The sequence below is a fragment of the Apium graveolens genome, chromosome 4 (assembly GCF_009905375.1).
Source record: "Apium graveolens cultivar Ventura chromosome 4, ASM990537v1, whole genome shotgun sequence".
NCBI lineage: Eukaryota > Viridiplantae > Streptophyta > Magnoliopsida > Apiales > Apiaceae > Apium > Apium graveolens.
In genome coordinates this window covers 206,165,997-206,181,245 of record NC_133650.1, presented here as the reverse complement: position 1 = coordinate 206,181,245, position 15,249 = coordinate 206,165,997, and the positions used below count along the sequence as shown (strand labels likewise).

At 33.4% G+C, this 15,249-nt stretch overlaps 1 protein-coding gene and 1 pseudogene across 2 annotated transcripts; both read left to right on the top strand.

Annotated features, from left to right (window-relative positions):
• The first annotated feature begins 1,528 nt into the window (after positions 1-1,528).
• On the top strand, positions 1,529-4,530 carry LOC141720574 (putative methionine--tRNA ligase). 2 transcript variants are annotated; one of them, XM_074523064.1, is made up of 8 exons: positions 1,529-1,782; positions 1,877-1,942; positions 2,113-2,241; positions 2,351-2,482; positions 2,620-2,740; positions 3,005-3,240; positions 3,408-3,509; positions 4,047-4,530. In XM_074523064.1, exons 1-8 carry the CDS (start codon positions 1,681-1,683, stop codon positions 4,275-4,277), a joined length of 1,119 nt encoding a protein of 372 aa, XP_074379165.1. In that variant the 5' UTR covers positions 1,529-1,680; the 3' UTR covers positions 4,278-4,530. The 2 variants fall into 2 exon arrangements, with proteins under 2 accessions (XP_074379165.1, XP_074379164.1); XM_074523063.1 differs by having other exon boundaries at positions 2,113-2,244; positions 2,342-2,482.
• Positions 4,531-5,077: 547 nt separating this feature from the next.
• LOC141720573 (uncharacterized) lies at positions 5,078-13,742 on the top strand (annotated as a pseudogene).
• Positions 13,743-15,249: the final 1,507 nt, after the last annotated feature.

Sequence of the window (15,249 nt, the reverse complement as noted above, 5' to 3'; positions counted from 1 at the left end):
ATGCATATCTCTTCTTACGTTTGTCTTGATCTTCTTTTCCTTTCAATCAGCCGCCTTCCTTATCTGAATGTTTCCTTTAAGTCCTGATATTATCTTCTGATAAATATCTCCTGAACCTTAAGTATTGATGACTTAGGTTCTGACTTCAGTATAAGTGCTGATTTCAGTTAAGTACTGATTTTTCGCATGGATCCTGCGGAGGGTTTCAGTTTTTTTAAGATTTAAATTTACGTTTTCGTTGTGTTTATGTGCTAAAAACCCTTCATCCGCTTTATTCAGGATACGAATACATATATTTCGGACGGATATCAGATTTTTTTATAGCCCTAATATACATATACCAATTAATAACAATATATATATATAAATATAAAATTCTAAGGAGTCCACCTTTTAATTGGAGTCCTCGGAGTCAATCTATGTTCTGTAAATAAAATATCTTCTAAACGTGTTATCTTGCAAAACATATTTTCAAATATCATTATTTCAATAAAATCATGCAAATCTCATATATTTACAAATACACTATGTATGTTCAGCAACATGAACATTTATGTTCTGCAAACTAAGCATGTTTTGTAGAATAATATATTCTGCAACGTTCTACTTGTAAAATCTATGCAATCTGCAAGATATTCAATAAAATTGTGATAAAATCATGCAAATCTCGTATATTTACAAGTACAATATGTATGTTCAGCAACATGAATATTTATTTTCTGCAAACTAAGCATGTTTTGTAGAATAATATATTTTGCAACGTTCTACTTCTAAAATCTATGCAATCTGCAATATATATATGTATAAACTGCAAAATCAAGATAATTAAAAAAATAAAGTTTGAATTACATAACATATTAAAAAAACACATAAAATATGCTTGTTTATCTAGCATGCTCATCATCTTTTTTCACATAGAATTAATTATATTTACCGCATATTTCCCTCGTTCGCATCAATATCATCTTCATATATCATCATATTAACAAAATAAAAAAAAATACTATTTTATAGATAGTGAATTTGTATAATCCATAAAAAAACAATATAAATAATATTATGAAAATAAAAAAAAATTCATAGTGAGACGTGATACAAATATTACATACTCACAATGATATGTTCTCTTCAATTTTTATTATATTAAAAATAAAATTAATAATATATAAGTATCTTAAACAATAAGATAAATTTTTCTGTAAATAAGCATCTTTGTAATAATATTTAAGGGGGCGTATTATTTAAATAGATTGATATTTGCGGAGGTATCTTATTAATTACATGCGTACCCGGGTTGAGTTGATATAATAAAAATTTCGAAATATTTTATACATTTGCATAAAAATAATGCATCTCACAAATTCTTCAAAATCTCTTAAATTTTACTCAGATTTCAAGAGGGTTAAATGACAGTTAGGTCACTCAACTCACTACTAATTTTCAGTTGGGTCATCCAACTCAAAAAGCTGTCAGTCAACTCACAAATCTCTTTAAAATTTTCACATAGGTTACTTTCTTGGATGAAAAATGACTCAGCAGTCTGACCTCATCTAACCGGAAGAACCCAGTATATCATCCCTCTTTTATAAACTCTCCCCCTTTTATACAAAATTAGGGTTCATATCAAGCTCAAAGCATCTGCTATGTCCAGTACGAAAAGCAGCTTCAGGATATGGCTCCATGATACCTGATGCACCAGGTGCTGAATCACACCTCCTAACCAAAAATTTGGGTGATAAAGTTGGTAACTGTGTGGAGCAGTATATAGAAGCCATGGAGAAGGTTGTACTATGTCTTCTGTTTATTACTGCTGCTTCACCTTTTAGATTGCTCCTTGCTCGTGTGGAACTAAATCTTTATGTTTGTTCTATCTTAGGTCAAGCTAAAGCAGGGCCTGAAGCTTGCAATGAGCATTTCTGGCGAGGGAAATGCATATCTTCAAGTACTGAAACCTAAACTAGAGGGCTCTATGTTTTATGTTTTCATTAAAATTGAACAGTAGCATATTATTTTCTTCACCAGTGGGACTCTCATAATATTTGGCATGAAATCAGCCATATGGATGTCTTGTAGTAGATGCTGAAGATTGTACTTTATTTAAATTTTATACAGGAAAGTCAATTCTGGAAGCTTTACAAGGAAGACAAGACTTCCTGTTCTATAGTTTTGAGAACTGCAGCAGGACTGGTCTATCTGCTTGCTTGCCTGTTAGAACCTTTTATGCCATCTTTCTCTGTTGAGGTATATTAGGTGATATTAGTTTTTTATATACTATTTATTTTTTTTCAAAATATTACAGTTCGTCCATGAGTTACCAATACTTTTATCTTACTGCCGGGTACTAAAACAGCTGAACATGCCTCCTGAAACACAAGTTTCACTTGCAGATGAAAACGGAGATATTGACAGGTCCAAAAGACCATGGGAGTTCTTACCTGCTGGTCACAAGATTGGGACTCCTTCACCATTATTTAAGGAGCTGGTACGTTATTTTCTGTGTTTTTTCTTAGTTTATTGTTGTTATTATTTTGTACTTTTTCTTTAGAATCTCATACCTGGGATTTTGGAAAGAAATTTGGGTGATATTTTAATTGTTTGGCGGGATTAATAAATTTGCAGTCAGACAAGGATGTGGAGTCTTTCAGGCAAAAGTTTGCTGGGAGCCAGGCTGATAGAATTGTGAAGGCAGAGGCTGAAGCAAAGCAAATTACTGAACAACTAAAAAAGGCAAAAGTATCAGGTTATAATTTAAGAGATGAATTTAACTTGACGAGTCTTTTAATGTAGATGCTCTGTTTATGTGTTCTTTGTTTTATTATCATCTTCAAAAACCTATAAAAAGATTGCTCGCCTGTAATTGCTTCATTATGCATTAGGTGGTATGTTTGTTAGTGCTGCTGCAATATTCCATTTTTTTCGTTCCAGCTAAACTTCTTTTAGTGTTGCACCAACACCCAGCCACATAAAATTACATTATGATAACTCCTTTGATGTATTTTAACAGATGGTAATGTAAAAAAAGAACGTACCAAAAAATCCGCTTCTGAAAATAAACCCAAGCCCGCAGCTGAACAAGAAGTCTCCATAAGTAGACTTGATATCCGTGTTGGTCTCATCACAAAGGTTCAGAAGCATCCTGATGCTGATTCTTTATATGTGGAAGAGATAGATGTGGGTGAGGGTCAACCTCGAACAGTTGTTAGCGGGCTTGTTAAATTTATTCTTCTTGAAGAAATGCAGGTCTGGTTTCTAACCTTCTCTGATCCTGCACATCTGATCTTTGTACATCCACATCCACATCCAAACCCACACACAGACATGCATGTATTACATAGATATTACTCAATTTGTTAAATAATGTATGAGATTTGTTGTTTAATCTTATTTGAGATGCCTTCCTTTTCCAGAACCGTAAGGTCTTTGTTCTATGCAATTTGAAGCCTGCAACCATGAGGGGTATTAAGTCGCATGCTATGGTTCTTGCTGTGTCAAATGAGGATCACACCAAGGTAATTCTATATATTATATAGTAAATATAAAATACTAATAATTAAGAATAAATGGTTGCTCGTCCTTTCTTGATTTACCCAAAAATTTTTTTCTGCGAGTGCAGGTATATGTATTTAAGTTTAATTATATATTTATTTCGCACATGGTGTTTTTTGATGCATCATTAATACAAGCCTATAGGCCACTCCTTATATGAAGTTTTGATTTTAAATTTTTTTATACCAGTTCTTTTCCGGAAAGTCTGCATTAGCAGTAAATCTGGGAGTAGTGTTAAAATTTAAATATAAATTCGAGAATCATTTTGTAGAATGAACTTCAAGAAATCTGTTATTTTTTGTTTCTTCATTTTTTTTGTGACAGTTTCCTGTTACAAATTTATGTTTCACTCCATTCTGCTGTTTGGTTTGTGAGGTGCTTAGTATCGTTATATACGTATTTGGAAGCATTATTATGTTCCTGATATTGTGTTCAGTCCTGGAGCCCAAGGGGATCCATGTATTCTTGACCTAAAACCATGTTATGATTCTGGCATTCAGGTTGAATTGGTTGATCCACCACAATCTGCACCTGTTGGGGAAAGATTGACATTTTCTGGCTTTGAAGGTGACCCTGATGATGTTCTTAACCCGAAGAAAAAGGTCTGGGAAACCATTCAGCCCGATTTACACACCAACAAGGAATTGATAGCCTGCTACAAAAATTTGCCTTTCACTACATCAGTCGGAGTTTGCAAGGTCTCATCAATTTCTGATGGATCAATACGATAGATACGTCTACAGAAAAGCTAAATCTTCTTGGCCTAATATTTTTTTTAACAAAGTTAAGATTTTCTGATCGAGGTTCCTCTACACCTTATTATTGCGGGAAGCATACTTCAGATGATTTTATCACCTGTAAATTGTCCACTTTACAGGAATTTTATGCAGTTATATTCGAACTTTGATATTAGGCTTCAATTAGAGAAGTATGTTGTATCTCCTGTTTGTGAAATGTTCAATAGAACTAATGTGAGTTGCCAGACTTCATTATTCATTATCATTTGGTTATACTTTTCGAATTTTTGTGAGACGCTACTGCTTTATATAATTTTGCGAGTCTTCTACTTGTTCATTTAAATCCTAAATAATAATTCTATTATTTGTAAAATTATGTATACGTAATATATAAATAAAAGAGTGATATGTATATAGTATAATAATTATCATATCCCAAAGTTTTAATCCAACATGACCGAGACTTAAAAGAACTATGCTATGTAAATTTGTTTGAAAATCGAATATTGATCCAAATCTATGAATTAAGTTACAAATTTATTTTTTGATAGATTTTGTTGAAAGTTTTAAATCGAATTATAGTTAAAACTTTTTAGAATAACAGTCTTGATATCGAAAATAATATATTATTTTAACGAGTTTATTATTTTACCGAAAATAAAATTATATTATTTTCATGAAAGTGAAAAAAATATTATTTTAACGAAATTATTATTGAAGATTTGGAAATGTAATCGGATCGGAATGACCCGACCCATCAATTTAACACCATTGAGTGAAATGTTCTGTTATTCTGTTGTGCTGCTGCTCTGCTAAAACCCAAGAAACCACTTCCCAAACCTCACTCCCCAAAAATGATCAAAAACAAAAACAAAGACACACAAAAGCAACAAGAAGAGCTTCTAAAAACCCTAGGCGACTTCACAAGCAAGCAAAACTGGGACGATTTCTTCACAATCCGCGGCACAGATGACTCGTTCGAGTGGTACGCCGAGTGGCCTCAACTCAGCTCCCCTCTCCTCACTCACCTCTCCAGTTACCAGTCCCAATCACCTCAGATTCTCGTTCCCGGTTGCGGTAACTCGAAACTCTCGGAACATTTGTATGATGCAGGGTTTTGGTATATTACTAATGTCGATTTCTCGAAAGTTGTGATTTCGGATATGTTGAGGAGGAATGTTAGGGATAGGCCTGGGATGCGGTGGCGCGTTATGGATATGACTCAATTGCAGGTCTATTTATGGATTTATTGTATTTAATCGTAAATGTGTTTATTAGTTTGAAGTTAAATGACATTTCTATATTTATCTGATAAGCGTGTAATGTTTCGAGAGACTAATGTGAAACTGATTGAGCTGTGGTTATCGGAGATATGTGATTATTTACTAGTGATAGTGTTTATTTCGTTTTCGATACGTATGGACTATATTATGAAGTTGATTGAGCTATAGTTATCTTATCTGATAAGTGTGTAATGTTTCGAGAGACTAGCTTAGCAAAAAAAGAAATAATTAAAGTTTCGAGAAACTAATGTAAATTTGATTGAGCTGTGCTTATCGGAGAGATGTGAAAATTGACTAATGATAGCGTTGATTTAGGATTAAACAGTTAGACTATATGATGAAGTTAAGCGAGCTATATTTGTCGGAGATGTGTGATTGTTGACTAGTGATAGTGTTGATGTCGAATTTGACAGTCAGGCAGACTATGTAGTTAAGTTGATTGAGCTATACAGCGTATACTAGTCCCCGAAATGTGACTATTGACTAGTGATAGTGTTGATTACGGATGTGATTTTTTCTGACAATCTGAAAATATTTTTACATACTTATCGTTCTTAGTTGTAGAAATGAGAGAGTTTTTTTTTATAGTGTGCAGTTTAGAGTGTGCGGAATCGAGTGCACTCTGGAAAGCTGTATGTTAAATGTTGAAATATTTGTATTATATGTATATGGATTACCTAAATAGTTAAGTGCGAATGCTTTAGCATGATGTTGTCGGTTAACATTTGATATTCTAGAGTTGAATCTGTTTATTGTACTGGGATTCAAGTAGAATGAGAACTAGAGTTTTGTTATCGTTTTGTGGAAATTATGTTTTTGTAGTCACTTTTCAGCTTTATTTATCATGATAGTGTTGATTTCATATGGTTTAGGTAATTAGGTAACCCTCTGGTTGGCACTATTAGTTTGCATTTTATATTGTAGCCTGGAGATGTGTAGAATTGAGTAAATTGGTATTAGTTAAGAATGTATAATGTGTATATATATTGTAATCTGGAGCTATGTCGAATTCAGTGGATTGGGATTAATAAAGAATGTTTCAAATTACAGTATTAACTTCCAGAAATGATACAACAGTATGTTTTGACATTCTTATTGAAATGCTTTTAGTTATTATACCTTTAACATGAAAATTACTATTATGTCCATTTTATATTTTTTCCTCGCTTCTTATAGTCATTTACTAGATATAAACTTCAAAGCAAAGTTTGCATGATCCAGTTACACTGTTTAATGAAGAAAGAACACCGAGAGTGGAAGAGAAGAAAAGATGGTGCACAAACACACTCAGAATAAAATTAGATGTTATTATCCTTGGCAAAATCTATATCTGTGTAGTTGGTAATTGGCTATAGATAATGCAGCAAAGCTTTAGATTTACCTTCTGAGATGCCTATTGGGCTTACACTTCCCGAAAAAAGATGAAGATGAAGAAGAGCTAGCCCCTTCATTCGAATCCTCAGATATTTTTTTTTCAGTTTTCAGATGAAACATTTGATGTTATTCTTGACAAGGGAGGGTTAGATGCTTTGATGGAGCCAGAACTTGGTTCAGATCTTGGAAATCGATACTTGTCAGAGGTGTTTTTAACATTCTTTTTACCTCTCAATATATTTGGTTTCGATAAGTGAAAGATTGATTAATTTGATTATGGATGAGATTAATTTTACAGTGATTCTTTTCCATCCAGGTAAATAGAGTTCTAAAAGATGGTGGAAAATTTATCTGTCTGACCTTGGCAGAGGCTAATGTGTTGGGTACTGCTGTGTTGCTATTCTTAAATTTTTTTTTTCTAAGTGGTGCCGGAGTTGCTTTATCTTCTCTACGTGTCTGATACATGCTGATGGCAAATTCCTCATTTTTTTATTCAATTATGTGCTACTTCTTAGGATTGCTTTTTCCTAAGTTTCGATATGGATGGAATATGAGCCTTCAAGCTATACCTCAGAAGCCTTCCAAAAAACCTAGTTTGACAACCTTTATGCTGATTGCCAAGAAAGAGAGTTCATTAGGATTGCAGCAAGTAACATCATCAATTCATTCTTCCACTGGTTTATATGGGGATCAGGTAATATATTGTATCTTCCTTACATTCAGTTTGATGATGAGTTTGGTTTAGTGGGAATGGATGAATGGGGTGTATTTGACGAATAATTTTCCAAACATTTCGACTTTCATTCTCCGTTAATTAGTTATTACTATAATGTAAATTGATTATGGCATGTCTTTTTTGTGAATGTTGTTACTCTTGACTCAATATTTCACCTCAAGTTACCAGTGTTGGACCTCGACACTCAGACATAGCCACATAGGTATGGACACAAGTTTTTTTTTTCCAATAAATCGCCCTAGTTCGACACTCGGCCAGCTATCAATTTGAATATTTCCAGCCAAGTCCGAGTAACATAGGTTGTGATTATGTCATGACTCATCCTAGTAAATGTATTATGTTTTTATATTTTGTATAACCTCCACGATTGATTGACACCGTTACATATTTTTAGGCTCGGGGACTCTTTGAAGCACTTGAAGCTGAGAACAAGTTACGTACAGCATACGTAAATGGTTCTGATATACTGTACTCTCTAGAAGATCTGTGACTAGGAGCTAAAGGAGACCTATCAGAGCTTAGACCGGGACGTCGTGTCCTGCTTACCTTGGGTGAACCAGGGTGCTCCCAGTTCTTGTATAAAGCCGTTCTTGATGCGCAACAACAGTCTGACCCTTTCTTATATCATTGTGGTGTTTTTCTTGTTCCCAAGGTCAGTCTGGCATCCTTTTTCTTGTTTGCTCGGTGGTAATTAATTCTCTACAAAAAAGGTAGAAATAACACGTAGAGAATTATGGTTGATTTATCCCTTCCTAGACAACGAACAATAGGATACATTTCAGAATAAGTCAGCAATTCCTGGTCAAAGCATTTAATCATGCTGTACAATTAGCGTTTCCATTTTGTAGTTCTGTTAATAGTCATTATATGTGCATTTACTATAATGTTCTATAATAAAAATGTCTAACTAAATGTTAGAATTCAGACTCGTGCTCATGAATGGATCTTCTCTTCAGAAGAAGGACAATGGACAATCATTGAAAGTTCAAAGGCTGCTCGTCTCATAATAGTAGGATTCTCCAACTTAGAATTATATGTCTAGGAAAAGTTTGCGTTGTAATATCCTGGGCGATGTGTACTAAATTTTTCTTTTTCATGCTAAAAAATTCAGGTATTACTAGACTCCAGCCATGCTAGTGCCAGCACAGAAGATATACAAGTAAGTTCTTTGTCCGTGTTCATTTGCTGATTGCAGCTCTTCTAAGTTGTGCTAACCAACCGTACATTGACCTTTACATGTATTGGGTAATTGTTTTCTTTCAGAAGGACCTATCACCTTTAGTGAAACAATTAGAACTAGGGAAAAACGAATCTGGAGCCCTAATCCCGTAAGTTATCTCAATTGTTTGAAATTGTCTTTGTCTACTTACCGTACGACTTAAGTTATAGGATTTTTTTCTGTTCTTAAGGCTGTTATTATCGTACTCGCTCTTTATACCTGTCAAGTGCACATGCAATTATTTTAAGCAAAACTAGTTAGACCGCAATTTACTAATCTTCTCAGTGTTCCTAAATTGTGATTGATGCCCTCTGTTTCTTTCTATTTATTACAGGTTCATGGCTGCAGGTGATGGGATTAAAAAAAGAAATGTTGTTCACCAGGTTCAGAACTATCTTACGAATCTATTATCTTTCTAATAAATGAAATCTATCTATTATCTTATTTAATGCGCCAGGGATAAGCTCTAAAATAAGAAAAATTGCGAGAGAGGAAAATAAGAAAAAAATGAGTGGAAAGAAAATCATCTTAAAGTTAGGTACCTGCATAAAGATGTAGTTTCTAACTTTCTAGACTATGCTCAGTTGATGTATGATACCTTCTTTAATCAAATGTGCAACATATTGTCTACTGTAATTTGAGCCATCTGTTACAACAATTCCATCAGTGATGTAAGAAGCGAAAGACATTTATCTGACCACAGAATTAGCCGAGTAAGAAAGTGGTACTGTTTACAAAATGCTCGTCTCTAAAAGTGGTTAGATGCTTGGTTTTGAATTCCTTGTTTAATTACAAATTGCATTCGAAGCTTAAAACCTTATTAATATTTGCGATCATCTGGTGAATTTTTGGTTTTACAATTTTGCATGAATTTTGTATATCTAGTATAGGGATGACCTTGAACTTCTGAACTTATATTTAGTTTACTGTTGATGTGACTGTCATTGATTTGATTGATGATTTGAGATGCATAAATCTACCAATTTACATTTGTTAGAGAAGTGCATATGTTTTGATTAGCTCTAGTGTTTGTGATCTTTTCTAATGTTTGATTTTGTTTTCTAGGTTGATTCTGCCTTGACTGGTCCAGTTATCGTTGATGATGTTATCTATGAAAATGTTGATGATGATGTTAGTTGTCTATTTCCATCAGAAGAGTTGATATTTCGTCGTCTTACATTTGAAAGATCTATGGGTTTAGTTCAGTCAGAAGCTTTGCTAACAAAAGAAGAATATAAAAAAACTGTCAATGAGAAAGAGCCCAAAAAATCTCGTTCATCTTCGAAATCTAAAAGGAGAGGGAATCAGAAAGGAAATTCTTCCAATGTGTCAACTGTAAATGGTAATGTCTCTCGTTCTTCTGTTATGTTTGTATACATCTGTAATTTATGTCATTGGGTTGAAGATAACACCCCGTTGCCAGGCTGGTTTTTTTATTTTCTATTAACGGAGGATGCAAATATCTTTTTCTTTCTTGCATTTAGCTTTGCAAAATGCTTGCCTTTGTCGTAATCAGTAAATAAATATGTACGACGCATGGTTCCTTTTGTGGATTATTGTTCAACCCAATCAACATAACTACGAGGTTCTACATGTTCTAAAGGTGGATATGTTTTTAAATAAAACTTCAATATATTGTTCCTGCAACATTTGTATATACTGATAGTAGATGCTAATTTAAGTACACCATTTATCAAATTTATAATATTACTTCTCAAAACCAGTTCTGTCAGTGTCCACCTCTGTATCGAGTAAGTACCTAATTGTAAGAAATTCTCTTTAACTAATAAATTTTTGACAAGGGGATGGGCTGTCTTTGGAAAAAGATTTGATATCCACCCTTCAGTTGCTTCCTCCCCTCTTTTCTTATATGGGAAAACAAAGTTGAATGAACATACGTTGTCTATGCCAACACAAAATGTGTTTCTATTTGTTGCACAAAAATGTTACTGCTAAATATCTGTCATCTGATTTGGAAGTATTTTCACATTTTGTATTTCTTTGCTTTGTTTAATAATGTTATATAAGAAAACAGTGCTCTGGAAATTGATCACGACTATTTGGCGAGTTCCTATCACACTGGAATAGTTTCTGGGCTTATGTTGATATCTTCCTTCCTCGAAACTGTGTCGTTTAGTGGAGGAAAGGTGAGGATCAGTTTGAATTGTTTTTTGTCTATGTCATCACATATAAACAATAATTTAAGTATGTAACTGCTTGAGAGTTATAAGAATCTCAGACGACCACCTAATCTTTGAAAACCTGTGCGTATAGGGTTCATTTCTTCGAGGGAGTTTTATTTTCTGGTTACCAATGATTTGATTTTGAGATACCTTTTTGTGATAGGTGAAATCAGTTGTAATTGGTCTTGGAGCAGGGTTGCTTCCTATGTTTTTTCATCGGAGCCTTCCTTGTTTAAGCGTTGAGGTATTTCCTGTCAATATTGCTTTTTCATAAATATTGTGTTATGTGATTTATTATATATGTATTTTCTAATGTTTTTAGGTAGTTGAATTAGATGCTGTTATCCTTGGTCTTGCTAGAGATTACTTTGGTTACAAAGAAAGTGATCATATGAAGGTATTTTCTTGAATTTGTACATCTTTATCTAGATGTTACTAGAAAATTATATTTTGTGGCCATGAAAGTTTAGTTAGAGAAATAGAATGACATCAGTGCCCTAGAGAATGAGGGAAGACCTCTTCGACTATGAATTGAGGAATCCAGAAAGTACTAGGACTTTGGTGGTCTATTCCCAATAATTTAAAATAAAATACCAAATAAAATCAGGGGTTCTGTTCATGCGTAAGATTGGTAGAAACCCACAATTTAAGCATGCAATTATAATTTTGATCCATAATACTTCAAGTAGGTGTACTAATGAAGAATCAGTTGCTTATATTATATATAGAGAGATAGGTGTTAGGACTTTGAAGCTAAGTAAGAACCCATGAAAGAAGAGAGCTATATTTTCATTGATATCTGCTTCCTTATAATACAATTATATCAGTAAATTAATTGCTAATATTACTCCACAATTTCATAGCTACAATATTTTGCGCACGCCTCATATATATATTAGGAAGCAAAATTATATTCGATATCAATTAGAAGATTATCTTGTAACAGTGTAGTATATAAACACAGACATAGGGTTTACACTATATGTGTTATCTTAATCGAGATTATTATTAATTGTAACCCTAGCAGCTCTCGTGATAATTTGTTCATCACTGAGAGAGGTCAGTTCTTTGTAACAGAGTTTATTGTGTTAAATAAAATCTGTGTTTTGTAATAATTAGTTACGATAACGTAACCCATGTAACAATATATAGATTCTATAATATTCATACTGCAGTATGTGATGTAATTTTTTTTTAATCTCCTCAATCATTGTTTCACTAAATAAATGGTATGTTGTATCTTTATTGTTTTTTATCTTCTTACAATGTCCTTGCTTGGTGATGTTTCAGCTGCATATCACAGACGGGATCCAGTTTTTAAGGGACGTTGTAGCTTCTAATGGAGCTGCTGATGGGGTGAATTCCAATGACAAAAGTTGCTCTCTTTCCAATGTGAATGCCGATGATTCCAAAGCAGAAGGGAAACAGATTGACAAAATTGGCTTACTTATAGTTGATGTTGATTCATCTGATTCGAGGTAAGTGCAAATCTATTATAATTAATATTATTTAGTTACATGTATATACATCTATTGCAAAGCAGGAACCAGATATAAGTGACTTTGATTTTGTCATGCAGCTCAGGGATGACCTGCCCGGCTGCAGATTTTGTTGAAGAGTCTTTTCTGTTGACTGTTAGAGATTCTTTGTCCGAATCAGGTCTTTTTGTTGTTAATTTGGTGTCAAGGTCAGCATCTACTAAGGACTTGGTTCTAGCAAGAATGAAAAAGGTGACTGAGTTTTTTATTTTTATTTTTTTAAAACTTTACTAACGGCCAATTACCAATAATAAGAAAAGAATGGTAAGAGATTGAACTAATTAAGAACTCTTGCTTGTTATTTCTTTCCGAATAAGTCACTGTTAAATTTGTGTTTTTACTTTTTAGAATAGAATAATTGATGTGTGCATTGGTAAGAACTAGGCAAAGTAGAAACAATCCTTTGAGAATTCAATTATGCTTTGGTTATATGCGGTACATGAGCCAGGGTGGCTTGTGCATGTAAAAGCAGGGCGGCAAACTATAGTGTTAGTCTCTATATGACCAGGTTATTTCATCAGTACCCTGCTTGTATTGTATCTGAGTCAAGATAGCCAAACTGTGGGTAAGTTTCTGTTTGGTTGTCAGCTAAATGGTTTCCCCTTGGAAAATATTTTCAGGTGTTTGGCAAACTATTTTCACTTCAGCTGGAAGAAGATGTCAATGAGGTCATTTTTGCTCTTAAAACGAAAGATTGCATTAAAGAAGACGGTTTTCCCGAAGCCTCTCAACAACTTGGTAAACTATTGAAGCTAAAACACCCAGAACTACTCCAAAACATTACAGATGTCGTGAAGAAGATCAAACATCTCAAATGATACTTGATCTGGCAAGTGAAAAAAAATCGGAAAGATGCAAAAATGTGTTGAATGTGTAAAATTCAAGCCTACCATTTGATGGACAGGCTATGTTACATGTCAAGGAAAAAGAGTCGCGTTAAGCCCCTTGTTGTACTCGTAGAATTTCTTCATGTATTTAGCGTCAAGCGTTATAGTTTTGCTAGTTGATATATTGTGTACTATGAGAGAACATAATGTACTTTCTCATCCAATTTATCTTGTGGCCAGGATTAAGATGGCCATTGGTCAGTGTTATTTATACAGATACTACTAAATAGTACTCTCTCTGGCTCCATAGATTCTTAACATTTGAAATGGACTGATCGACCTGCATTATAAGGCTCACTATTATTGTTACATAAATTAGTTTATAAATTAAAAAAAGAAAATTTTAAAAATAAGTTATGAAAATATATTTAAATAAAAGCCTTAAAATGCGTGTCGAATTCTTTATTCAAATGATTAGGACGAAGGAAGTAAGTTTTACTTGAATAAAATAAAATAATTATATTAACTGTCATTGCATATTATGAGATTTACAATTTAAATTTTTAAATTATAAACTTTTGTCATTATTCTTAAATTGCTTGATTTTAATCGGGGTAAAGAAGTGCAGAACTCAAATATTGACAAACTGCTCCGTTACGTCCCTGTCCTGTGGCAAGGACTTGGGGATGACTTTAAACAATGTAAGAAGAAGAGTTGGTTAATGGGCGTGGAATAAAAATAAGGTGGCAACACCACGTGGATTGACTTTGTACTTTTGTCCCCGACAAATATTTGTCAGGAGCTCTTATGTAACATACAGCTCTATTACCATCAGATCTCTGTATTTCAAGAGCTTAGATTAAAGTGTATTTTAAGAGTTTAGATTAAAGAATATTTTTATGCTGATCCGTTATAATTTTTCGATCCGCTTGTATACTTCACAATCCTTGAATAGTCATTCGATGAAAAATTATTTATTTATTTGTCCCGGGAAAACGCTAACTTGGATCGGTAATTTTTAATTTTTTTTTAATCTGGACCCCTTTATATTATACAGGCAAACAGTTGCCGGGACAGGACCGTGTACTTATTAGAAGAAGAAACAAGCATGTTTATAACAGTTTTGGTGTGCTTGTAACTTATAGTGTCGGTTACCCGGTAACTTCTCTCTCTCTCTCCTCTTTTGTGAAACAAGACAAATGTACTGAATCTTCATTCTCTTGCTTGGGGTTCTCTCAAAAGGAGTTCTTTTAAGACAACAATTATAATGACAGTGATTTACACTCTTTTCTTGATCTATTTTTATTTAGGAACTTAAAATGTTTTATTTACTGCTTTATATATCAATGCAAATATGATAACTTCTCTTGATTGTTTGATCATGCAACCCCTTTTTGTTTGATGTGGATTTGCTTTCTTGATATATGTAGTTCTTGGATTATTGGGTTTTGATGTTTCTTGATCATGGATATCTATATATGGACATGTGTGTATTATTTTGGTTAGAAGTCACTGTTGATGGGCTGAGGTAGAAATAGGATTGATAGGTTTCTGATTCTGAGTTGGTTTTGATAAATAAGGTCAATTACTAAATTTTTAGATGCTAATGCACACATGGCGAAATCCGCTTTGCTTGAAAGAGATTAATTTTGTAGTTAAGTTTTCTATTTGGTGATAGATGATTTTATACATCCATATGTCTAAATTTGGCATTTGTATTCTGGTACAATTTTACTTCATTAATGAAAGAGTAGGATCTTCTGTACTTTTAGCTATTCTGGTGTAATCTAATCAATTTTAGGTTGA